The sequence below is a fragment of the Capra hircus genome, chromosome 15 (assembly GCF_001704415.2).
Source record: "Capra hircus breed San Clemente chromosome 15, ASM170441v1, whole genome shotgun sequence".
Classification (NCBI taxonomy): domain Eukaryota; kingdom Metazoa; phylum Chordata; class Mammalia; order Artiodactyla; family Bovidae; genus Capra; species Capra hircus.
In genome coordinates, this window is record NC_030822.1 from 60,497,280 (window position 1) to 60,524,697 (window position 27,418).

At 46.5% G+C, this 27,418-nt stretch overlaps 1 protein-coding gene across 4 annotated transcripts; it reads right to left on the minus strand.

Moving 5' to 3' along the window:
• Positions 22–24,114, minus strand: LAYN (layilin). Of its 4 annotated transcripts, none has more exons than XM_018059803.1 (7): positions 23,883–24,097; positions 19,540–19,837; positions 8,851–9,008; positions 4,262–4,294; positions 3,583–3,666; positions 2,502–2,601; positions 22–647 (listed from the first exon to the last, which is right to left on the minus strand). In XM_018059803.1, exons 1-7 carry the CDS (start codon positions 23,965–23,967, stop codon positions 284–286), a joined length of 1,122 nt encoding a protein of 373 aa, XP_017915292.1. In that variant the 5' UTR covers positions 23,968–24,097; the 3' UTR covers positions 22–283. The 4 variants fall into 4 exon arrangements, with proteins under 4 accessions (XP_017915292.1, XP_017915294.1, XP_017915293.1 ...); XM_018059805.1 differs by lacking the exon at positions 23,883–24,097 and adding an exon at positions 22,890–23,037; XM_018059804.1 differs by lacking the exon at positions 4,262–4,294 and having other exon boundaries at positions 23,883–24,114.

The following is a 27,418-nucleotide window of genomic DNA, read 5'->3' on the forward strand; positions in this document are numbered from 1 at the left end:
GGAAAGCACTCTCTCTTGAAAGTCAGTTACAACAATCAGGTATTTATTTTCTACCACGTGCCAGCCCCCTGGGCAAGGTGCTTCTTAGAGGTTCCAGCCAGGTGAGGGGCTGGGTTAAGTGACACAGCCCAAACCAGGGCTCCAGCGGGGGCTCAAACCGTCTCATGCCCACCCCCAGGACCTGATCTGAGCCCTTTCAGAGATCACCTGCGTGTTTCCGGTATAGGAAAATTGCTTCTCTCTCCCTTCCCATTCTTGTCGGTTCAGGGTTCCTTCGAGCCTCCTAATAACCATAGATTTCATTTTCCACCCATCCGGACTCCTTGCTCCTCCCCGCTCGGCCCGGGGAGAACTCGTAAACGTCGTTGGTGACGAAGCCACTCTCCATGCTCGCCAGCGTCACGAACCCGCTCTCAGACGGGTTCACGGCCACGTTTTCATAGTCACAAGACACGGCGTCGGGCGTGGCCTCTCCGGAGCGCGCTCGGAAAGAGATGTTCTTTAGGTCCGGGCGGGTCTCGGCCAGATCAGCTTCGCTCTGCTTTCGTATGACTTTGTAAACCTCCAGGTCCGGGCTGTTCCCGGGCTGGGGAGTCGGCCAGGTGGGGCGCTGCTCCTTAGTGCTGGGGTCCGGCTGCTCCCGTTTCCTAGGAAGACGGAGAACCAGGGCTGAGCAGACAGGGGGCCTGAGAATGTCCCCAGGCCCCTGTCCAGGCAGGAGAGGGTCATCCCTGCGCGGTCACTACGCTGCGCTTCTCATCTGTGTCAACCTACAGGGCAGGGATTCGGGTGGGGCAGGAATGAACCAGGAAAGTATTCTGTCATTCACCACGGCCTGAGCACAGAGCAGATCTGGTGATCCTAGGGACCCTAGAGCCCCCAGGGGGTCTATGGAGAGACCGGCATGCGGGAAAAAATGCCACATTAAAACAAATCCATCTCTAAGGGAAACTGTCCTTCAGTTCTGAATGTGGGCAATCAAGCTGAGTAGAATTAGTTAATATCTTTGACTTGCTCACCAATGGAAATCATAGATATTTTCATATCACGGTTATTGTTTAAGATGCCTTAAAATATTTTATGCTCATCTCTGCTTCAATATTATGATAATTATACCTAAAGAAGCATTAATAAAGAAGTTCATGTATTACTGTTTCACATACATTTTTGGAAATATTTTGCTAGTATTTTTGTGTCTGTGGCATAAAACGATTAAAACTGTGAGTAGACTCCAGCGTCAAAGTTACAATTCCAAGATTGGGGTGAGCTGCTCAATGGGTAGATAAGGAAGGGAAATCAAGAACCAAGCACAGAGTAAGCAGTTAGAAAACATATTAGCAATTTTTTAAACTGAATTCTGGTTTTTTGGCCATACCAACATTTTTAAAATTTAGATATATTTATTTTTAATTGGAAGATAATTGCATTACAATATTGTGTTGGTTTCTGCCATATAGCAACATGAATCAGTCACAGGTATACCTATGTCCCCTCCTTCTTGAATCTCCCTATCACCTCCTATGAACTGAATTCTGTTGATATTTTGGATTAAAAGGAATTAACTAATAAAAATGATTATAGGAAGAGATATTTTTGAGTGCTTATAATATACTCACTCTGCATGTATTAACTGCTTTAATTCTAATAATTCTATAAGGAAATTATTATTTTTTAAATCTTTTGGCCATGCTGCATGGCATGTGGGATCTTAGTTTCCTGACCAGGGATTGAACCCCTACCCTCTGTACCGACAGCACAGAGTCTTAGCTGCTGGAATACCAGGGAAGTCCCTAAAGAATTATTATTAAATGAAGTAGGTTCTACATTGAAATTTTATTAGTTTGTCTTAAATTGGTCATCAAAGGGAGTCAAGTCTTAAAATGTACCTTTGCTTTCCTGTTGTGAAGTGGCAATGCCACCTTCTTTTATATGGACCATGATGATGGGGAATAAAAAGGTAGCTGAGAAGAGCTCTGGGAACCTCCAAAATGGTGGCTCCATGACCCACTAACAGAGGTACTCTAAGCTACTTAAGGTAGCTATTTTGTAGCCATCTATACTTGCGTATTCAAGTAAAAGTCAATTAAAAAAATTTGGCTATTTTATTTTGAATGAAGTACTTTAGTTTCAGAGGTTTGCCAGGAGGCTTTGGAACAGTCATTTTCATATTTCACTATTTACTCCTTTACTCACCCAAAAAACATTTCTGGAGTGAGAATGTACATGCATGAGAAAACTTTGCTGAGTGATGTGTGGATACACAGGTGAATAACGCAGTCTCACCCCTCAAGTTATTTAAAATCTTCCACACTAAAAAGTTAAAGAATGTAAGATCACTCTGTTAATTACAGCTGAGTACAAATGCTTAGTCCTTCTGAGTGCCCCGAACCCATCAGAAGATTTATTCTCAAATCTGCAGAAGAGATTCTCCTGGAGCTGCCTTGCCTTTGAAGTCCAAGTTCAGAAAACACAAAGGTTTACAGGATCAGTGTTTTACTTGCCTCCTTCTACAGATCCAAACCCAACATACACCTGTGGTGACCACAAGGAGGAGGAGGAGAATGCTGGGGATTAGGATGTAGGCAAGATTCAAGGCAGCTTCTGAAAAGAAAAGCGCAGATAAGATGTAGTTATGGGTATGGTGTTTTTCTGAGTTCTATAAATAGTTCTAGTGAATTACTGAATGTGACTCCCTGGAATTGCAGTCAGTTGATTAGAAGTGCGGGTGGCCTGGGGAACCCCCGATCTTGTGGCTGATATCTGCAGCAAGGGCAGTCTGGGTGGGCACTGAGCCCTTAACCTGTAGGGTCTGTGTTAATTTGGGGTGGCTAGTGTCATGGCTGAATTGCAGTACTTTAATATCCTACTTCATTATATGGACACAGTAGATACTCTTAGGTAGGTGAGAAAAATACTGTTACTTCTATTATGTAAATAACTAAACTGAAAAATTGTGTTTGTTTTCTTAAAGTTACCCAGTGACAAAAACTCAGATCTTTCTCTTTTTTTAATTGAAATATAGTTGACGTACAATATCATGTTAGTTTCAGATGTATCCTATATTGATTTGACATTTACACACATTATTAAGTCTTAACTACCAGCCCAGATCTTCCTCTTGAAACTCAAGGTGAGAGTTGAGGTTGAAAGTCCATTAGCATTCCAGTTTATCACCCCATTTTCTTTTATCTTTTATGTCCATTTTCTCTGTTTGTCTTGTAAAGAAATGTTAATCATGGCCTGGGTCTTTCTGTTCTTATCTCTCAACATTCATTCTCAGTTCCCACCCCCTCCCCCCAAACCAAACAACTTCTGGGAGGTTCTCAAGTCTCCGACTGTCTTCCTGAAGACTTTCTACCTCTTGTCTCATCTGATCACCCCAACTGTCTTAGGAAAACTCCTTTTGTATATTTCACTGACAAAATCTAACATTTAATACAGTTTTTACAAAGCCTGAGTGCCCTGTCTGTTTTTATTTTTAAGCAGCCATGGGAAGAACAAAGCAGGGTATGTAACCATGGGGAATTTGTAATCAGGAGAGTCCCACTATCTATTTTTCCCCTGGGAGAGTTTTGTATATACCTTTGCTTTCTTTCAGTATTTCTGTGGTATCTTCTTTCTCTGTGTCTTCTGGAAGGATGGGTGTTGCTGGCTCTGTCTCTTCACCTGGAGAGAGACATATGTACTTAGACCTGGAAAAAAGCATTAACAACCAGATATTCTCTGAGGTCCTATCAGCTTCAAGGGGGATGTCAGAAAGCACTAGCAAAGTGATCAGTGCAGTTTATAATCACAGAAAGTGAAGAACTGAATTTGCTGCCCAAGAGGTCTACTTTCCGTGATCTTTCTGGTATGACTCTTGCTGCCAAGAATCAAGTAGGAACACAACCAGCAGGCAGCTGACATCAAGGCCCGTGAAGCACTGCAGAACGCAGGCAAAGGGCTGATGACTCACTTTTAGGACCACAATGATCAGTTTGACTCACTTGTCTCGTTAGATTGAATTATTCCTTTCATATTGTCAATAAGGATCCCAAACTGATTTGTAATTGTTCCCATTCTCATAGTTGAAAGGCAGCCCTAGAGAGTGAGATTAACGAATCACGTGTGGTGTCTCAGTGTGACATATACCCATCCAAAGAGTCAGTGTCTTTCCATCGAATAATCTGGTCTAAAGAGCATGTGAATCTCAACCTATGGAGAGGTTCTAAACCTGTGGGAAACAGCCCCAATGAACTTGAATCTCCAATGACAGTCTTACCTCCAGTCCTTGTAGAAGGAACTGTTGGCTTCTCTGCAGCAGAAAGGGATAAGAATGAGAGTAACAGGTAAATTGCCATACCATCTGAGTGAAACTGGCCAGGGCACAGCTTCCATTTAGTTGCTCATTCAGTCTTCCAACAAACTTCATTTCATGCTACCAGACTCCAAAACCTGGTTAGTAAGTCCAAAGAATCTCTTCTGCACAAAGAGTAGCCTTTCCCCAGCTTTGCTTGGACACTTTTTAAAAAAAGCATTAAAACTTTTAAATGTGAGAACTTCCAAATATACACAGAAGTGGAAAGATTGGTATAATGAGCCCCTATGCAGTGTCAACGCTTATCAACATATGGCTAATCTGGTTTTAGCAATAATCCCTATTCCTCCCTGGCTACACCAAGGCCTGAAAATCCTATTCTATTCTATTAGGCTGCACTGGGTTTTAGCTGTGGCATGTGGGATCTATTTTCCCTGACCAGAGACGAAACCCAGGCCCTCTGCATTGGGAGCATGAAGTCTTAGCCACTGGACAACCAGGGAGGTCCCCTGAAGTGTTTTAAAGCAATCCAAGACATTTTATCAGTTCCTACTGGGGTTGTTTTAGAGCAATGAACACCAACCTCCAAGCAGTGGAGGTAGCTGGGGGCTAAGTAGACTATGGCCCGCCCCAGAGCAGGGCTGTGATCTAGAACCTGAGCTATTTAAAATAATTCTAAGAGCCTCAGGATAGTCAGGCTCCACAGACAACCTACAGTAATGTTTTTACTTCTGGCTGAAATTGTTATCAGTCTTTTGTACTGGCAGGGACTCTTACGCTGATCAGATACTCTGGGATCATAGAGTCAGAGTCTTTAAGGTCAAAATTTTATAATTCATAGTCCTATGGCCGGGATGGGCTTCCCTGGTGGCTAAGATGGTAAAGAATCTGCCTGCAATGCAGGTGACCTGGGTTCGATCCCTGATCCCCTGGAGAAGGAAATGGCAACCCATTCCAGTATTCTTGCCTGGAGAATCTTATGGACAGAGAAGCCTGGCGGGCTACAGTCTATGGGGTTGCAAAGAGCCGGACTGAGCGAATGACTCTTCGAATGACTGAGCGAATAACACGCATACACAAGGCCAGGATGTCAAAGTTATTCTGAAGTTTTATTCAGAAGGGAAACTTTTAATCATATATATGTGTGTGTGTGTGTAGAGGTGATGCAAATCCATTTATTTATTAAAAATGTCTGCTGATGATACAAACACCATCATGTTCTAAATGTTTTTATAAAAACAAACAATTTATGCTTGTAACAGTCTTGTGAGTAAGTGCTATTCTGAATTTGTTCACAAGGAGACTCAGGAACAGGGAAATCAAGCAACTTACTCAAATCTCACGGCTAATAAGTAGCTGAACTGGGATTTGAATTTAAAAAATTCAAATGAAAATTTAAGATCACAAGGAGACAAACTCCATGCTAGATATTAGATGCATATTAGATGCTAGAGATACACTAGCAAATAAAAAGCCATCCCAGCTCTCTAAGGAACTTACACTCTACAGGATGGCAATAAATTATAGAGTTATAGGAGAATATTCGTACATATTAATTTTGTGATATTATATTACAATACATCGTATATTCAATGACATTACAGAAAATGATGCAGTCATTTTCTTGTCCCTCCACAGTTCAATCCACTGGGCAAAACTGCAGAGGACATGGCAAATTAATGCGGCATTTCCATCACAGCTGCAATGGTCTGTGACATTGCCTCAGATGATTTGTCTCTGATCTCCACTGACTGTGTCTATGCTTCTAGCCCACCCTGGAAGGAATCAAGTGTTCAGATCTGGCTGGCATGCTACCTACTCTATGTGGTCATGTTGTCAAATTTAGTTTTAGATGCTGTCTTTCAACTGGTTGCTTGCCCTCTGGTATAAAACGATATTGTGCCATAAGGTTGGAGCCACACTGGATGACCTTCCCCTTGTCCATCAAGTGCAGGGTCAAACGTGTATTTCCAGACCTCAGGCCAACCATACAGTGAAGTGGACAAACTTGTCAACAGGCAGTATATGTACTGTGTGTGTGAGGTGTTATGAGCCTCACAGGAGGAACACTTAACCTAGTTTTGAGGTTAAGCCCTGGAATGCTTCCCAGAGGAAGTGATTTTTTTAAACTTATTTGGAAATAATTTAAAATTTATGAAAATTTGCAAGACTACTGCGAAGAATTCCCATGTATCCTTTATCCAAATGTTATCATTGTATCACATTTCATTTATATAACTATTCTGTCTCTTTCTCTTTATATATATCTCCATATATTTATATCTATGTATCTATATTTAAATCTCTATATATACACAGACACATATCTATATTCACATACAGACAGATGCATAACTTTTTTTCGGAGAAGTTGTAGCCATAGTTACCCTTTACTCCCTAAATACCTCAGTGTGTATTTAAAACAGGACTGGGAGGGGCATACTCTATCATAACCATAGTACAATTATTGAAACCAAAATATCAACATTGATATATATTATCATCCAATCTACAGATCTTATTCAAGTTATGCCAATTGTCCTAAAAATGCCCTTTATGGGAAATTACCATTGTCATCATCAAAGATACAATCCAGGACCATCTATTGTTGTTATGAGAGAAGCTGATGCTTAACCTGAACCTGAAGGCTGAGAATGAGTTGACTGGGAAAGAGGGAAGGATGGTCTAAGCACTGGAAACAGCAGTTAGGAGATCATGGGGAACTTCACAAAATGCAGAAGGGAACTAGCTTGGGGAGGGAAAAAAAGTGGTGAGAACTGGGGCTGCAGAGAGGCAAGGGTCTGATCAAGCCAGTGCTTTCGTGGTGTGCTGAGGGAGGTGAACTTATCCTGAGAAGGAGGGGGTGGTCTACAGGAAGGCAACGTGTTAGTCTTCTCCCATGTGCCCACATCCCTCTGCTCAATCTATTCTTGGTCCTTCTCTGTGTCCTGGGAGGCTGACCTCTGGGGATGTGTCCCGGGGCTCCCTTGTCCTTTGGTTCTTGATTGGGCTTAACTAATAGGAGGCAGAAGCAGGAGATTAGAGGGTAGAAGAGACAGGTCCTAGTATTATTCCCCAGACCTCTCTCCCACATCATGGTGGTGTGACAATACCGTGTTGTCTGGTTACAGCTCCTGTCGGGTGGCTCCTCTTGCGTGACTCCAAGATTTCTCTGGGTTCTGCTAAAACCATACCCTCCCTCCGCTCCTTGAAGCCTAGGGGTAGTAAGTTTCCCGTTGTAGCTGGTCCCTGGGCACGTCACCATCTCATGCACTGTGTCCACACTTTGGTAAATATCATTTTATTATACTCCTCTCATTAAACCCTTTGAGTGTGCCATCTTTTCCCTGCTCAGGACTCAGGCAACAGCACAATTAATAAACAAAAATTATTTTTTAAAAAACTAACTGGTTCTAACCCCAAAATAAAAGGCTATGAAAACAAGTGCCCAAATCTCACATTTCAAAAAATGTTTAAGGTACAAAGTTTTGAATCATGGTGATAATAGGATATAATGAACAAAAGTGATGGGCAGCCAATTTGTCATAAGTGCATTCCTTTCATTGCTCTAAAAAAGTGCCCTGCAAGTCAGCCTTGATCCTTGCAACCTCCCTGTCTGAGACAACTCTATGGTGGGGAAGACCAGGTCTCTGGAGAGAAGAATTCGTCTGAAGGGGTGAAGAGGGAGGAAAAACAACTTTAGCAGCGAAGGCACAGTCAAGCTCCAACAATTTTTAAATGACAGGATTGTTTAGTTCCCAACTAGATGTAACTAACAAGTCATTCTACTCCTGTCAGGAAAAGATGCAGAATTGAGATCAAGCAGTTGGCTTCAGGGTGGCGAAAAACTTCAGTAACAGATCAAAAATCACTTCATGTTTAGATTGAAGTCCATCAAATGGAGGAATTTGGGAAAGCCCAGCACAGTGAGATTACAGGCTTGTAGCCAACTCAAAACCCTTAATAGATCTAGAAGAAAAAGCTAGTTAAATTTGCAAGGCATGTATATAGAGGGTGGCCTAAGGAGTTTAAGCCTGCTCATCAAAGTGACTGCTATCTGCCCAGCGTCAGTAAAATTGGCATATTTTATCATTTACCTCCTGTGGTCATTATCCTGTTTCCTTAAAGCCCCAGAAAATGGCCGGCAGGAGATATGCAAGAAAAATGGCCAGCTTCCTTTCATATTTCTTCCTTATTCCAAGCTCCTACAGAGTACAACCTCACATATGGAGGGAAGAAGAACTGTAACTGTCCACCTGGAAGGCTTTTTATTTCTTGAAGTTCTCATAATTCTTGCCTTATCATCCATAAATTAGATCCTTTCATTTCTTCATCTTTTAGCATCTAATACCCTCTCCTTTGCTAGAATTACTCCTCAGCGAGGAGGTATCAGGTCATCTCCCTTTATAAGAATTCCCAGAGTTTAACACTGCTGGCATTTGCAACAAGCTTTCTCAGAGACTACGTAACAAATTCTTGGAACCAGCAGCTGATTATGAAAGGAGAGAGGAGGCTGAGAATGCAGCCACATAACTTGGGAGAGGATTCATTACCATCAGAATATTTGCAGATGAAATTGTTCTTCATGGTACATCGGTCATCATTCCATTGGAACATGTAAGGGCCCCCGATGCCGGCGGGGGCCGACGGCTGATGATACATGACCACGCAGACCTCGCTGCCGCAGGAAGGCTCATCCACATACCAGTTCCTGTAGGAAAAGGGTCAACAGTGGAGGCAACTGGAGAAGGATCTCGCAAGACTTCAAAGGCTTTGCTTTCCTATCAAGTTCCACCGAGCCAGGAACTTAAGAGAGAGGGAGGAATTGAAGTGCTGCCAATAAGGAGGATAGGGACATCACAATCAATCATCTGACATTTGCCACAGCCTCTTTGCAGGGAGGAATATATTACCATATGATGTCTGCAAAGTTATTATGAGAAAAGGCAGCCAGCAGGGCCAGTTTGGACAATCTTATTATCTTTTTTTTTTTTTTTTTTTTTTTTGCTTTTGGCTAACTGGGTTTTGTTTCTCTTTTTTAGGAAATCAGATGCACTGGGAGAGACATGGCTTATTGCCTCCAGAGCTCACCCTGCTTCCATCTCCCTGTGCTTTTCAGTAGCCGCAGCTGCCTTCTGAACTCTGAGGAGTGGATAGAATATTCAAGCATCTGAGGCTTCAAAGCAGGAGCCAGAGTTTGGGAAAAAGCAGGAGGCCCAGCTAGTCTTTTTCAGTGTTTAAGTTGTTTCTACTTCATCGGGCTGATGAGACCTTTTATTAGCCTCCGCTGCCTGATTTCTTGTCTTTGTTTCCCAGTTTCCTGGATGGGGTGCACTGCAGCCCCAGCGGTACTTGGAATTAAATGGTGCTGCTGCCCAGTTAGATCTGTGGGTGCCAGGTTAAAGCCTTGGATTCCATAGGTAGTGTAGATGCTGTGAGCACCCAGGCCGTGTGCTGACTCAGTGCTGGACTTTGTACTCTGCCGGGTTACTCACCCAAGCAGGTTGCTTCCAGGCCCCAGCTCTGCCCTGATGCTCAGACTGCTTGGATGAGCCCTGCTGCTCTGCCTAGCTCTTGTCACAGCCCCTCCTTATGGACACCTAAGAGACAGCTCTCCGTGTACTACCCCAGGAGAGCTCTGCTTGAGTCTGGTGCTGCGGGTCAGCAGAAGGAGAATCCTCTGCTGAACTCATTGGGTTGAATTTGCCTGGAAGATAGCTGAGCTTGCAACGCTGCTTGGACACTGCCTGGACAGCTGGGGTTCCTGACCGCGGCTAGGCTCTGCACCTCACCAGTCACCTCCAGGCAATTTTCCAACCTTGTTGATGGGGCTCCCACTTGTCTGTTCTCCTCCCCACTAGCCTTATGGCTTCATGTTAATTTATTTCACAGATAATGGAATGGATGCCTGGCATCCAATATGATGCCTGGAATCTAGTTTCTGGACTTGAGCCAGCTTTTAGGCTTGGAACTCACTGCTAGAAAGAGGAAGGACCCTGCGACACCCCAGTAGATGCAAGCTGGTGCATGTGAGCTAAGTTGCCTTGGTCATGTCCGACTCTTGACCCTATGGACTCTTGACCCCACCAGGCTCCTCTGTCCATGGGATTCTCCAGGCAAGAACGCTGGAGTGGGTTGCAGTGGGTTGCTGTGGCCTCCTCCAGGGGATCTTCCCACCCCAGGGATTGAGCCTGAGTCTCTTACATTTCCTACACTGTCAGGTGGGTTCTTTACCACTAGCATCACCTGGGAAGCCCCAGGTGCACATGGTATTCTCTTCTATTCTCCCCCAAGGGACCTAGGGCCATATATTCAAGGAACCATACACTGGGGGAAGAGGAATAGCCTGATATTACGAAGGCTGTTGGACAGAGTGTGCGAGTTAACACTGCTACCCAAAGACTTGAAGTGCCATTAAGGTTACCCATTTGAGTGGGAGCATATTGAGGCCAAGTATTAAATCGAGTTCTGCTTCAGGACTGAGGTAGGAGATAGATGGGCCCCCAGGCTGAACAGCTGGTGTTTGTCAAGCAAAGTTGTGCTTGCCTGAGGATGTGTTCTCACCCAGACACTCCAAGCACAAAGCTAGTGGCAGAAGCTATGCTCTGCTGGAATAAAGAGATAAGATGACCACTCTTGAGGTCAAGGAAAAGTTCCCTGTCTGCCCACGGAAGGCTCATTGGGGTGGGGGGTCAAGAAGGAAGGGGGCTCATAATAAGTAGGTGCGTGGGGGACCACATGCACCTACAGGCATCTGTGGTAAGATCCATCTTAATAAAAAGTTGTGTGTGTATCTTGGGGAGGGTCCTAGGACCTGTCAGGTGTGAAAAAAGAAACAAGATAACTGGCCAAAGGTAAATGAAGATCCAGAAGGATTATCCTATATAAGTGATTTAAATCACCTCTTTACTTCACCCCTCCTCTTTAGAGAGGACTCCCATATCTTTTCTCTCCGGGTATGTAGTTCTACCTAGCTGCTGACTTAAATAAACAAATTGCTTCTCTGTCTGTTTACCCACGCTTCGGTGGTGGCTCAGCGGTAAAAAATCTGCCTGCAAGGCAGGTGATGCAGATGTGGGTTGGATCCCTGGGTTGGGAAGATTCCCTGGAGGAGGGAACGGCAACCCACTCCAATATTCTTGCCTGGAGAATGCCATGGACAGAGGAGCCTGGCGATCTACAGTCCATGGGGTCACGAAGAGTCAGACACGACTGAGTGACTGAGCATGCACCCCTGTGCTCTCCCACGTGCTATGCTGTGTTTCTAATAATACACTTTGTACCTGTGTTTATCTCTGTGAGAAATGTATTTTTCAATGGGTCAGGGGAACTTTGCTTTTAGCCTCTAATCCCTGGTGGACTAGTGGCTAGGATTCCTGAGTCGGACACGACTGAGCGACTGAACTGAAATGAACTGAACTGATGCAGGTCCTATTCCTGGGTAGAGAACTAAGATCTCTCTCTTCAGGACTGCTTAATGCTGTCTCTCTGAGATAAGGACCAGCTCACAGTGGGACCCATCCAGTGGTCATTCTCCAGTTTCAAAATATATGAATTGAAAACTAATGGGGTAAGAGTTATAATAGTGGAGAAGGTCAAGTGGAAGCCTTGAAAACTGCATTCTTCCCTGTCCTCTTCGAGATAGTAAACAGAAAACAATACCTTATCCAGGCAAACGTGACGGAAAGTAGTGCCACCTCCAAAGACCTAGAAAATGCCAGGATGGTATTCCCCTCACATCTCTATATAATTCACTAGTCTGGCCCCTGCAAAAATCAGGCAGATTCTGAAGGATGACACTGAAGTAGCACAGACTCAACCAAGCAGAAGCCTCCATTGCAGCTGCTTTGCCATATGTGGCAGCTTTGCTAGAGCTGGTTAACATGTCCTTGGGTACCTGGTATGAAGATTTGGGGAGTACATTCTTTTTCATCTGTATCAGAAAGAGAATCAGAAACAGTCTGCCTTCATTTGGGATGGACATCAGTATACATTTATGGTCTTGCCCCAGGACTATACTACTTTTCCTACCTTCTGTCATAATATGACGTGAAGAGAGACTTCCTGGATATCTTGCACAAAATCACCTTGGTTCACCATATTGTTGAAAGTGAATGTGAAAAGTCTCTCAGTCAAGTCCTACTCTTTATGACCCCATGACTATACAGTTCATGGAATTCTCCAGGCCAGAATACTGGGATGGGTAGCCTTTTCCTTCTCCAGGGAATCTTCCCAACCCAGGGATTGAACTCAGGTCTCTTATGTTGCAGGCAGATTCCTTACCAGCAGAGACACAAGGGAAGCCCAAGAATACTGGAGTGGGTAGCCTCTCCCTCCTCCAGGGGATCTTCCTGACCCAGGAATTGAACTGGGGTCTCCTGCACTGCAGACAGATTCTTTACCAGCTGAGCTATCAGGGAAGCCCCAAGGTTGGAGATAAATGCTATGAAGATTCAGGGGCCGGCTACTTCATGAAAATGTGTAGGTGTTTTGTAGTCTAGGGAATGCCACAACACCTCTTTCAAGTTAAGGTTAAGTTATTTCATCTCACAATAATTTGAAGCATCCTGCAATCATTTGAAGAAGGAAGCCTAGCATGTAGTAGGTCCCTCTGGGCTCTAGAAGTGACATATTTCATATCTGGTCTATATACCTGTTGACATCAAAGGCAGCTGTCTTTGAGTGGGGTCCAGAGCCAAAAAGGACTCTGAAGCAGTCCTAGGCTGTGATGGAAGCAGACTTCCCACCTGGGCCACATGATCCATCAGAGCCTGTGGTTAGAGGCATCGGTGGTGAGAAAAACACCACCATGTAGCATCCGCAAAAGCTCCAATGAGAGAATCACAATGCAAACCATTAAGATTCTGTAGCAAGGCCATATCACCTGTAGCTGAGGAAAAAAATCACCTTTTGCAAGGAACTCTGGCTTGCTACTAGGCAAGGAGTACCAAGAGACCATACAATCCAGCTTACTCAGTGAGAGTGAGATACTGTCAGACTCACACAGTCAAGAGATTAGGCAGGAATCACTCACTATAAGATGGAAGAGGTATATTTAGGACCAAAGGGCATGTACAAACAGAGCAGATCGCCATGACATCTTCCTCTATTGTACCAGAGTCTATCCCTCAGCTTATACCTGCAGCTGCATAAGGGAATCCCTTACGACTAGCTGATAAAGGTAGCCTTAGGTCGCCAAGCATGGGGGGACAACTCCCAGTGGGCAGCACCTGTACTACAGCCCCACTCAGACGTGGTTTTGAAAGGTCTAGTGCTGAAGAGGCAACCTCCCAATGGCCAGAGCTTTGTTGATGTGCCTACTTAACCACTTGGTATGGAAAGAGAAGTTATTGGACATTAGACTAAGGCAAACAGCTTGGTCAGCTGATCAAGAGTCTAAAAGGAGAAAGAGTGGGAGGCTGAGGACAAGGAGCTCTCGGATGGAGTGACGTGAACAGACATATGGGAGTAGGTATAAAGTATGAAAATCTACCATATGTTAAAGCCCAGCAAAAAGCCTCTAGCGCAGAAGAGGCACTGACTAACCAGGGAGACAAAACAGCTCAACCCGTGAGCAGCTGCCCCTGTGCTGATGTAACAGGCGTACACTAGAGTGGCCGTGGTGGCAGGAGGGAGGCCACGCGTGGGCTCAGCAGTAGCTGTTCCCACTAACCAAGGCTGATCCAGCAACTGCCAAATCCAACCTGCCAGGAACAGAGACTGGCCTAGCACTTGGTGGCAACTAGACGCCACTGGACTCTTTCACCCTGAAAGGGGTGATGATTCATGTTGACAGGAAGAGTTAATCTGGGCATTGGTTTGCCTCTCCTACCCCAGGGCCTTAGCATCACTATCCGAATACTTACACAGTCTTTGATCTACCAGATCAGGATTCTAAATAAGATCTAATCAGACCAAAAAACTGAGTTTCTAGCAAAGGAGATGTAGGAGCAGGCAGGGGATTTACTAGTCGGACCACACACTTCGCTCTCCTAAAGCTGCCAGTCTCACAGAAGGATGAATGAGCTTGTTGAAAACACACCTGAAGCACTAACTCAGTGGCAATACTTGTGAGGAGGGGGCAACATCCTCCCAGATGCAGTGCAGACTCTGAATCATCGACCTTTGTGTCATCCTGTGTCATGCAAGAGTACTCTGGGGTCTGGAAGCCAAGGGGTGTAGAAGAAACACTGGAAGCTAACAGAGGTTGATTCATGAAGTTAAGGAAAGAAACTGTCTCCATAACATAAAAGTGCATGGTGAAGCTGTAGATGCTGTTTAGAAGCTGAAGCAAGTTATCCAGATCTAGCTAAAGATAACTCACAAAGGTGGCCTCGCTAAACAACAGATTTTCGGTGTAGAATAAACAGCCTTTTAATGGAAGATAGCATCTAGGACTTTCATAGTTTAGAGAGGAGAAGTCAATGTTTGGCTTCAAAGCTTCAAAGAGCAGGATAACTGGAGGGGATGTATGTGTGCATATCTGCTCAGGCTCCTCTGTCCGTGGAACTTTCTAGGCAGGAATACAGGGGTGGGTTCCCATTTTCTACAGCCCAGGGATTGAACCTGACTCTCTTGCACCTCCTGCACTGGCAGGCAGACTCTTTACCACTGAGGCACCTGCTGCTGCTGCTGCTGCTGCTAAGTTGCTTCAGTCGTGTCCGACCCCATAGACCACAGCTCACCAGGCTCCCCTGTCCCTGGGATTCTCCAGGCAAGAACACTGGAGGGGGTTGCCATTTCCTTCTCCAATGCATGAAAGTGAAAAGTGAAAGGGAAGTCGCTCAGTCGTGTCCGACTCTTCGTGACCCCATGGACTGCAGCCCACCAGGCTCCTCGGTCCATAGGATTTTCCAGGCAAGAGTACTGGAGTGGGGTGCCATCGCCTTCTCCGACTGATGGTGCCTAGGAAGCCCGATATATGTACACTTACAGCTGATTCACTTTGTTGTATAGTAGAAACTAACACAACATTGTAAAGCAATTTTAGTCCAATAAAAAAGATTTTTTAAAAAAGTTGACACAGGGAATTTGCTGTATGGCTCAGCAAACTCAAACAGGGATTCTGTATCAACCTAGAGTGATGGGATGGGAAGAGAGATTGGAGGGAGCTTAAAAAGGGAGGGGATATATGTACACCTATGGCTGATTCACGTTGAAGTTTGACAGAAAACAGCAAAATTCTGTAAAGCAATTATCCTTCAATAAAAAAATAAATAAACAGTAATTTTAAAAAGCTGACACAGCCGATGACTTTAAGTGGAAGCTAGTTTTCACCGAACATTTTGAAAATTCTAGGACCCTTAAGAAATACGCTAAATCTACTTGGCCTTTGCTGTATAAGTGGGACAACAAAGCCTGGATGACAGCGCAACTGTTCACAGCATGATTTACTGAATATTTTAAGCCCCCTGTTGAGACCTACTATCAGAAAAATGATTCCTTTCCAAGTATTACTGCTCCTTGACGATGCACCTAGTCACCCAAGCGCTCTGATGGAGATGTACAATGAGATGATTGTCATTTTCCTGCCTGGTAACACAACATCCATTCTGCAGTCCATGGATAAAGAAGTAATTTTGATGTTCAAGCTTTATTCTTTAAGAAATACATTTCTCAAGGCTATAGCTTGCAAAAGGAGGAGAACCCTTGCTTACCATCCCTGGCAGTACCCACTTGGGGAATTTGTGCTTCTTGTCTCTGCAATGTTGAGGCCTGTGGGTTTAGAGGGCCTGGTACCCAGAGGAGGAATCCTTCCACCAGAAGATACACCACGAATGTTGTTGAACCAATGGCTACCACTTGGACACCAAGGGATCCTTGTGTTCAGGAGGCAGCAGGCAAGAGGAGGAGTTCTTGTCTTTGCAGGAAGTACTGACCCGAATCATAAGGTGAAGGTATCTCTGCTGTTACAGGCAGGGGGATATGTTTGGCACTCAGGGGTCTACTTGGGTACCTGTTGGTACTCATGCGCTCCATTTTGATGGTAAATTGAAAAGTGAAATCACCCCAGACTCAGAAATTCAAGTTGACTAGGGCTTCACATTCCTCAGGGATAACGGTCTGGGTCTTGCCACAAGGTAAGCAAGCCACTGAGGCTCCCTGAGAAGAGGGGAGTGGAACCTCGACAGGATGGAGGAGGTGAGAGGGGCTCAGTACGTATAAGTCATGGCTCTGGAGACCAGCTGCACTGGTGGAGAGGGTAGTTCCTCCTGCTAATCTTCTGTTTTAAAATTTCTCCCAGGAGTACTTCCCTGGCAGCCCAGTGGTGAAGAATCATGCCTTCCAATGCAGGGGACACAGGTTCGATCCCTGTGGGGGGACTAAGATCCCACATGCCACAGGCAGCTAAGCTTGCCCCTGGCAACTAGAGAGCCTGTATGCCACGACTAGAGAAGCCTGAGTGCCGCAGTGAAGACCCAGAGCAGATAAAAAGTTTCTCCTGGGGAGAGAGGCCCATGAGAATCTTGGAGGAGACACTCCTGGAACTTAGATGAAGGTGTGGATCAGAACAGTCAAGTGGGTGGGCTTCGATAAATCTGACACGCTGTCTTGAACGGAGTAGGTAAAAAGAGATATATTCTTATCTTCATTCTTTTGATTGAAACTGAGTTTAAACTTTTTCCCCATACAATTGTTTACCAGTTAGAGTGTCTATTTTGTGAACTGTTTGCTCAGGTCTTTTGCTTATGGGTTTTATTGACATTAATCTGTATGCAGGCCAGGAAGCAACAGTTAGAACTGGACATGGAACAACAGACTGGTTCCAAATAGGAAAAGGAGTACGTCAAGGTGGTATATTGTTACCCTGCTTATTTAACTTATATGCAGAGTACATCATGAGAAACGCTGGACTGGAAGAAACACAAGCTGGAATCAAGATTGCCGGGAGAGATATCAATAACCTCAGATATGCAGATGATACCACTTATGGCAGAAAGTGAAGAGGAACTAAAAAGCCTCTTGATGAAAGTGAAAGTGGAGAGTGAAAAAGTTGGCTTAAAGCTCAATATTCAGAAGACAAAGATCATGGCACCCGGTCCCATCACTCCATGGGAAATAGATGAGGAAACAGTGGAAACAGTGTCAGACTTTATTTTTTGGGCTCCAAAATCACTGCAGATGGTGACTGCAGCCATGAAACTGAAAGACGCTTACTCCTTGGAAGAAAAGTTATGACCAACCTAGATAGTATATTCAAAAGCAGAAACATTACTTTGCCAACTAAGGTCCCTAGTCAAGGCTATCGTTTTTCCAGTAGTCATGTATAGATGTGAGAGTTGGACTGTGAAGAAGGCTGAGTGCCGAAGAATTGATGCTTTTGAACTGTGGTGTTGGAGAAGACTCTTGAGAGTCCCTTGGACTGCAAGGAGATCCAACCACTCCATTCTAAAGGAGATCAGCCCTGGGATTTCTTTGGAAGGAATGATGCTAAAGCTGAAACTCCAGTACTTTGGCTACCTCATGTGAAGAGTTGACTCATTGGAGAAGACTTTGATGCTGGGAGGGATTGGGGGCAGGAGGAGAAGGGGACGACCGAGGATGAGATGGCTGGATGGCATCACTGACTCGATGGACGTGAGTCTGAGTGAACTCCGGGAGTTGGTGATGGACAGGGAGGCCTGGTGTGCTGCGATTCATGGGGTTGCAAAGAGTCGGACACGACTGAGCGACTGAACTGAACTGAACTGAAACATTTAGTGTTTTACTGATTTATACATACTATTTATTATAAAAAGATAGAAACTGTTAAATTTGTTAGAGCACATTTCCCGTCTTAAGTCTGCCTTTCAATTTTGATATTTGTTGACATTTTTCCATGCCACTGCTTTTCTCAGGGAGGGATTATGGCAGTGCCATGGTGCCAGGGTGAGTATGTGAAGTGAGTCCAGTACTGGAGGTTTAGAAGGGTTCTGCAAACCACAGGCTTCTTTGTGTCCCCTCTTGGCCAATCCAGAGAATTAGATCTGGCTCTAATTTCTTGCCTGTCATCATAATTCCAGAGAAGGCAATGGCAACCCACTCTAATACTCTTGCCTGGAAAGTCCCATGGACGGAGGAGTCTGGTAGGCTGCAGTCCATGGGGTTGCGAAGAGTCGGACATGACTGAGCAACTTCACTTTCACTTTTCACTTTCATGTGTTGGAGAAGGAGATGGCAACCCACTCCAGTGTTCTTGCCTGGAGAATCCCAGGGACAGGGGAGCCTGGTGGGCTGCCATCCATGGGGTTGCACAGAGTCGGACTGAAGTGACTTAGCAGCAGCAGCAGCAGCAGCAGCATAAATGCTTGTTGTCTAAAGCCCCCTAGGCCTTTAGTCTCTCATTGGGCCTGCAATCACACTCCTGGGCATATACTCAGAGAAAACCATAATTCAAAAGTATACATGCACCCCAGTGTTCACCGCAGCAGTGTTTACAGTAGCCAAGATGTGGAAGCAGCCTAAATGTCCATCAACAGGGGAATGGATAAGATGTGGTACATGTATGCAATGGAATATTACTCAGCCACAAAAAGAACAATTGCAGCAACATGGATGAACATAGAGGTTGTCACACTGAGTGAACTCAGTTAGACAGGGAAAAACAAATATCATATGACATCATTTATATGTGGAATATAAAAAAAATGGTACAAATGGACTCATTTACACAATATAGAGTCACAGATGTAGAAAACAAACTTATGGTTACCAAGGTGTAAGAGGGTGGAGGGAGGGATAAACTGGGAGATTGGGATTGACATATACACACTACTATCTATAAAATAGATAGCTAACAAGGACCTACTGTGTAGCACAGGGAATCTACTCGGTACTCTGTAATGGCTTGTAAGGGAAAGGTCTTAAAAAAGGGTGGATATATGTACATGTATACATTCACTTTGCTGTACTAACACAATGGAAATCAACTATAATAAAAATGAAAAAATCTCTTAGTAGGGATCTAGTCCGAAAGGCCAGGTAGCCAGAACCGCTGACATCACGCATTGTGTGCTATTGAAGCGATGCTTCTGGGCCACCCTCTTGGGCAGAGCTCTCTGGACATGAGCTGGGCCCAAGTGAAGGCTGATTTATCGCCCCTTGCCACACTGCTTCGGTCCGTGGCTGTGCCAGTGCTGCTATCCCCTTGGGGCTCTGCCCAGCTGGGCTTCTCTTCCTCCCTGACTGGCACTGGGGATCTAGCCTGCCTCTTTCTTGGGCTATGTCAAGTGAGATAGCCGCTGTGAGTTCCGCTCACTTACCTAAATGCTGCTGTGCTTCCATCGATCCAGGCATAAAGGTCCTGGCAGGCTGTGCCATTGCTCTGTTGGTCCTCACGCCTCCTGAGCCCAATCCAGAAATCGCCATCAGAAGCCAGGAGGTTTTCAATGAACTTTACTATCAGTCTCTGTTCATCTTCAGACTCAATGCTGACTAGCTGGCTCCCATTCCTCCTGCAGGCTGCTCTGGCTTCCTCAAAGTTCAGTCTTTGAGAAGCATCACGGAAGTAAATGACTTCATAACAAGGCTTCTGGGTTCCTAACCGGCAGACTGCCTGACCTGGAGAAGAAAAGAAGCCTACCTATTTTAGTGCCCCCCAACACACACTCAGATGGTACAGAATCTGCCTGCAATGCAGGAGACCTGGGTTCGATTCCTGGACAGGGAAGATGACCTAGAGAAGGAAATGGCTACCCACTCCAGTATTCCTGCTGGGAGAATTCCATGGACAGAGGAGCCTGGTGGGCTCCAGTCCATGGGATCGCAAAGAGTTGGACCCAACTGAGCAACTAACACTTAAAATATACCAGAGCAGAGACGCTTGGAGACATCTGAATGGAGCTGGGCAGGAATTCTGATTACTCATCAGTGGACTGTTTTAGTGTCATTTAGGCTCTCAGAGCGAATTAATACCCCTTCCAGTGTGGAGATGCAGTGATTTAGACTCTGATGGCTAAATTGTGTAGGATCTCCATGCTTTGTTTATTCCATTACAGATGATTGAAAAGCAGGCATTTAAAATTAATCTTTAAAAGAGCGGTGGATGAAGATTTATTGTTTCACTTAAAGGCACGCAAACAACACTTTCATGCCATTTGGGAGTCTCAGGAGATAGTGTGGCTTAAAGTGAGTTACCTCTGTTTGGGGTTTCCTTCAGGTAAAAGAGGCATTCTGAAGTCAGGTGTGGGCTTCTCAACCCTGGAACCCTCTGCTTAGGTAGCAGGACTGAGAATTTACCCAGTCTATGGTATAAGCAGAAGCTATGAGCATCAGATCCAAGGGGATTTCTGCTACTGGTCTTGCTTAAAGACAACAGCTAAGGTTTAGTAAACTTTTAGTATGTGTCATGCATTACGCTAAGGCCTTTTACATTTACATACATATCATATCTCACCGAACACTCATACTAATCCTCTGCTGTAGACATTGTTTATGCCTCATTTTACAGATGAGAAAATTGAGGCTCAGAGAAAGGTCATTGCTTGGCTAAGGTCAGATATGGCTTCCCAGGTGGTGCTAGTCATAAAGAACCTGCCTGCCAGTGCAGGAGACATAAGAGACATGTGTTCGATCCCCCATGCCAGAGAAAGCTCAGGTTGCACCAGGGGCCTATGTAATGTGTCTCATCTGACTGACACCTGAAAGGCTGAAGACAAGGACAAATGGGTGGGACTCTACTGAGGACAGATTACATTTCCTTCACCAGTACATACCACCCTAGCTTGTGTCTGGGCTCCTGAAGCCATTTCTGATCTGTTCTGTTCAGTCACTAACTCAGGTTGGACTCTTTGCAACCCCACGGACTGCAGCACGCCAGGCTTCCCTGTTCATCACCATCTCCTGAAGCATGAGTTGCTCAAACTCATGTCCATCGAGTTGATGATGCCATCTAACCATCTCATCCTCTGTCATCTCCTTCTCCTGCCTTCAATCTTTCCTAGCATCAGAGTCTTTTCCAATGAGTCAGCTCGTCGCATCAGTACTGGAGATTCAGCTTCAGCATCAGTCCTTCCAATGAATATTCAGGGTTGATTTCCTTTAGGATGGACTGGTTTGATCTTGCAGTCTAAGGGACTCTCTATAGAGTCTTCTCCAACACCACAATTCAAAAGTATCAATCCTTCAGTGGTCAGCCTTCCTTATGGTCCAACTCTCACACCTGTACATGACCACCGGAAAAACCATAGCTTTCACTATATGGACCTTTGTCAGCAAAGTAATGTCTGCTTTTTAATACACTGTCTAAGTTTGTCATAACTTTTCTTCCAAGGAGCAAGAGTCTTTTAATTTCACGATAGCAATTCTGCACCCAAAACAGTAGCCTCATCGCTCCTTTGTCCAGTCAGTACGTACTGAGTGTACACTTGGTGCCTGGTGCTGGGCTAGGTGCTGGGAATACAGAAACACATATGCTTCCGAGCCCACAGGAAGACACAGCATATGTTTCTGGATCCAGCTGTACAGTGAAAACCAGACTTCAACAAGGAGAATCCCTTGCAATGGAGAGCCAGTTGTTGGGCTCTAGATGTCAATTGCTGCCACAGAGTGAGGAATTGAGGATTTGTGTTTGGAAAACTCTTTCCAGCTCTCATAGAATGTTCTCATTTTCCTAACTTGTTTGGCAACTGTGCAGGGAGCCAGACAGCATTTGTTATTCGCCAAACTGCCCAGAGTATAGGGCAACAGGCCACAGACAGTGAACTGCATTTTCAGTGCTTAAATGGGAACAGAGCCCGTACAGATAACCCAGGGAGCTCTTGTGAATTCTTATTTTCAATTTCTTCTTTCATTGCTTTTGTAACTAAATTCTTAAATAAAAAACGTTGGTTTTTCATTTTCCATCTTCTCCCTTTCTCTGCCATTTTTCTCCTGTTGCTGAATAGAGAGACTCTAGCAGGACTGCTCCATCAGAAAATTAGGTGGCCTCCTAAGAGGAACATTCTCACTGAGGAGGTATTCTGGAGACCTGAGAGAAGGCTGGGCCAGCTCAGCTTCTATGGGTCCTTAAAGATGGCTCCAGATGAGGAAGCAGAGGAAAAACAAATGAGTCCCAAGAACCCCAAATCTGGAGGTGAATTTACTGGCGGCCTCCATTTTTTCCATCGTTGGATCATCAAGGTGATCATCCTAACACCCTAACGAGTTAGTTTCCTGTATGGCCCAGCCTGGCCACACATCCCCAGTCAGCCAGTGAGTGCCAGAGTGACCCAGAGCTGGAAGAAGGCCCAGGGCTCATCTGGTCCCCTTGCCTTCAGGAAATGTCTCTCGTCTCTCACTTGCAGGAAAGGGAAGGGCGGGAGGGACTTCTGTTCCTCTCCATGGAGGACAGAGCCCGGGGATGCAGTCACCCGAACAGCTGAATTCGGTTACCCTCCCATTCTGTCGCTCGGCACCCCACCCCATCCTGAAACCAACTTTAGAGTCTCTCAATCAACTTCCGAACCATAGATAACTGAGCGGAGGTTTTCTTTCTTCTCCATCCCCGTGGCCCATCTGTTGCCTGCAAAGGTCACGAAGGAAACCCGAGAAGGGACACGGACATCTCCCTCCCGCCGGCCCCCGCCACGACATGCGGAACAAATGCAAGAGGCAAGAAGCCAGAGCACTGTACCTCCTCTGAAGTCCAAGTCCGCGGCTGCAGTCACGCGACAGGAGGAAAGAAGCGGAGAGTCACCCCCCGCCAGTAAGGCGGGGCTTGTCCCGCGCTAACTAGGCTGCTTTCTCTAAGCGCTCTTACTCCAGGCGCGGGATCCTGCCGCCCTCCCTGCTGCTGCTGCTGCTAAGTCGCGTCAGTCGTGTCCGACTCTGTGCGACCCCATGGACTGTAGCCTACCAGGCTCCTCCATCCATGGGATTCTCCAGGCCAAAATACTGGAGTGGGTTGCCATTTCCTTCTCCAATGCATGAGAATGAAAAGTGAAAGTGAAGTCCCTCAGTCGTGTCCGACTCTTAGCGACCCCATGGACTGTAGCCTACCAGGCCCCTCCATCCATGGGATTCTCCAGGCAAGAGTACTGGAGTGGGGTGCCATTGCCTTCTCCGCCGCCTTCCCTACCCCCCATCAGAAGAGACCAGGAGTAACAGGCTGGGTTCCCACGGCACAGCTGAGCTAGAATCGCTACTGTACCCCCCCCCCCCCGCCCCCTCTCCCAGAGCCCCACCCCGTCCCCGGGGACAGGAGACCTCCTCGGTGGGCAGGACAAGCCCTGTGTGGGGGTCCTGGGAACTACTGAGACTCGCTCAATGGAGCGGACCGAGGGGCGCCTCCTGGAGCCTTTTGCTCACTGTCCCATGTAGCCTCGGTCTCCCGGTATCCCTGGGCGGGGAGTGGACGTCGAGCTGTCCAGGACACGCAGGGAACCGGCGCTGGGCTCAGCCGCCCGGCGATTGCTCCCCTAGAAGCATAGGTAGCCGCTGGGGCTGAAGACGGGAAGCCACCGGGGAAGCCACTGGTGGGGCGGGGGCGCCACCCCTCCGCCCTCTCCTCGGAGGGCCAGAGAAGAGGCGCCGTGGCCCTGAAGACGGTCAGCCGCAGCCGGGGTGCCGTGGGTGCCGCAGCCGAGCGCGCCTGGGAACCGGCCCCCGCCCCAGCGCGCGCACTCACCGCTGAGCAGGCGACCGGTCGCGCCTCGGAGCCCCGCCAGCAGCGCGGCCAGCAGCACGGCCCGCGGCGCCGCTCCCCGCGGCATGGCCCGGCTCGGGTGCGCCTTCGGACCCCGGGGCGCTACGGCGGCGGTGGAGCGGGCGGACCGGCAGCGGCGCGCTCCGCAACGCCAACGGCGGGCGGCTGCAGCATCTCCCCAACACCGACGGACCCGGCACCCGGAGGAGGCGGGGAGGGCGAGGAGCCAGTCTGTCGCCCCTCCGCCCCCGGGGACGTCACTGCGGGGAGGGCAGCCCCGCCGGCGGGCCCGCCCCCCGGAGCCTCCTCCAGCGCGGTCGGCGCCAGACACCCGGCCCGCCCCACTCGGAGCTTCCCCGGGACATCCTGCGTTTGCCCGGGGCGCAGAGCCGAGGAAAATCCCGGTCTGGCTTCTCCGAAATCCAGTGAAGACGGCACTGGCTAAAAACCGACCGTGTCTCGCCCCAACTCCTCCTCCCAGCGTCCTCGGCTCCGCCTTTGGGCCAGCGGGAGAAGCAAACTCCGAGACCTGCCGGGGCTCAGGAGGCTGCTGTCCAGGCCTTCGGGGCTACGTCTAAGAAAGGAGCGGTGGACGCAGAGAACAGACGCCCACCTAGGCGAGGTGCCCACTGGCCAGGCAAGTTATGCTGCAGCGTGGATACCGTCCAGCGGAGGCTAAGTTGGAGTTCTGGCTGAGGAGAAGAGTGGCGCTCCCAGAGCGTCCTTGAGACCGGCGAGGAAATAATACCGCTTTCTGCAGAGCACATGGGTGTGGGTGATGGTTCGGTCTTGTGGTAGAAAGGAGGCGACCCTCTCCCCGTCCCCCTAGGAAAGAGGGACCCTCGTTTCCTGTGGCAAAGCTTTCCTCAGGAACCCAGCCTCAACGTGTGCTCCTTCTTCCAAACTCTCACAATAGTCCTGTTTTAATTTGCACCTTGTTGTAAACAAAATGTCTTCAAATATATTCAAATAATAAAAGCAAGACTCCTGTCCAAAAGCTAAAGTTTTTGGCTGAGTGCTGGAAGGTGGGTCTGATTTGCATACTCCCCCCCACCACCCCCCTCCCCAGCCCTATCTGGTCCACTGACTTCTGAGTTTGGGTTTCAGATGGAGCCGTTGCAGTTTGAGACAAACAGGCCAGACTGATCACAGGGTGGGGCATCTGTTTTCAGTATCAGCTGACCTTTTGGGAAGCTCTGCTACTGCAGAAAGGACAGCATTGGCAGGAGGAGGGCTGACCTTTGAGGCAAGTTCATTTACAGCCTGTCTTTATGCCTGAATTAGAATATTTCATGTCCAGCACACATTCTTTCTAGAAATTCGCGGATTATCAAAACATCCAAAGAGTGGGCTGATATGGTGAGTAGAAGCAGTTGATTCGGCAAGTCAACAAGTCAATTTCAAACATTTGAAATTGTTTCTGGTTCTGCTTTTTTTCACTTAATATCTCCGTGGACTCCAGCAAGTTTTTTTGCCTACATTTAAGTTAACTCTTGGTAACAATAAAAATCACGTTAACTTGTGAAGTTTTGATAAGGCATGTGGGTATGTAAGTGTGCAGATAGCTGGACACTTAACAGCAATTACAAAGGATTTGTTTCCAATCTTACAGCATGTATTACAGCTTAGAGAAGCTGTTTAACCTTGGCCCAAATAATTGAATTGTGTCCTGAGTTCTCCCTTGGGTACCCTGGCCCTTGGTCCAGATGGACATTGTTGAGGTATGCAGTCAGTCTAATGTAGATTACAATAGTGACCCCAATTCTTCACCCTGCCCTATATCCATACCCTTAAACTAGGTGAATTTGCAGTTCTTCTTACTAAAGGAGCAGAGTACATTGCCCCCTCCCTTGTCCTTGTGTTCGACCAACAGAATGAGCTTAGACTGGAAAAGGCCTCACGTGGTTTTATTTGTTCTCTTGCTTCTCTGCCACCCTCTGAGAGCTCAGATATCCCACTTGTCCAGGTAGATCCCAAAGAAGACACCTAGGGCGGAGCGGCCTCTGTCAATCAGCAGACATATAGTGAGAAGCAGAGCTGCCCTGCAGCCAGAAGCTGAGCTATCTGGCCAGACTTAGACAGTCAAATCCTCAGCTGACCTCCAGATATATAAGCAATAATAACTGTTTTAGATCACTTTGTTATGCAATGCTGTTGCAGCAATACCTGACCATTATACCTGGAATACAGAGCGATGCTGCTGGTTGCTGAAAAAGCTCATAAAATGGAATTTTTCTTGGTAAAATTGTCTTGGTTCAGGCTCCAATCCTTAGTTTGACAAGCTCAAGCCCAATCTAAGAGACTGATATATTCATCCATTGAGAAACATAGTCATCAGATAAACCAAAGTTTGCCTTGGTCTTTTGAGTACATACTCGCCCTCTGGAGGGAAAAAGATTTCTCAGTGAGCATGGCATCAGGACAAAGGAAATCAGTTATACGATTTGAAATTTAGGCTTTGATATCCAGCTATGTCCATCTTCGCGATAAGAGAGCTGTCCGGCAGACAAACACATCATCCTGACAGGGTAATTTTTAATCTTGATAATGCTGAGATGAGATTGCCAACTTGTAACTTTCTAAATTTCCCTTCTCTAGGTCTGATTACCTTTCTTTTGTTCAAAATGTTTTTCTCCAAATAGTGTCACAGCAGAAATGCTAATATCCACTCTCTACTTCTTTTAGTGATAGAGTCCTTGAATTCCAACTAGGCAGATATCGCCTCATCCATCCCCATTAAAGACTGTTTCCTAGCCTCCCTTGCAGTTTGGTGTGCCCTTAATGATTAAGTTCTGACCAGTGCGTCACCCGCTCTGCTGCTGGCACTGTGGATGGAAGCCGCACTGTGCGAAGTTTATGTTCAGGAGTTGCAGGTGGAGGCTTAGGAGCAAAGTGCATGGTGCTTCTAAATAGAGCTGCAAGCTCTGGAATCTCATGTACAGTCCTGAGTAGGCCTGCCAGTTGGGCAATACACAAGGGACAAAGTCTTAACCTTCTCTTTTCCAGTGTATCCCACCTTTGTAAGTGGGGTAGGTTAGCACTGGGATTATGGACATGTGTATAAGACATGGGGATGCTGAGCCAGCTATTCACAAAACTGGAAGCAATTCACTGCTGACTTCAGACATGTCCCAGAAGCCGAATAAACCAAATTTTGGATAATGGATTTTTAAAAAATATATATATAGCAAGAAGACTTTAAAGTTTTCAGGACTGATCTCTCATCTCTATTTCCTTATTGTTTTTACTGTTGTTGAATATGTAGTGCTTTTGTGCTGCCGCTCAGTCGTGCCTGACTCTTTGCAACCTCGTGGACTGTAGCCTGCCAGCCCATGGGATTCCCCAGGCAAGAATACTGGAGCAGGTTGCCATTTCCCTCCAGGAGATTGTCCTGACCCAGAGATAGAACCCACGTCTGCTGCATTGGCAGGTGGATTCTTTACCACTAGCACCAGCTGGGAAGCCCTTGTTTATATGGTGGTCTACAAGTTGAGGCACATAAAGTCCCTGTTTTTTGT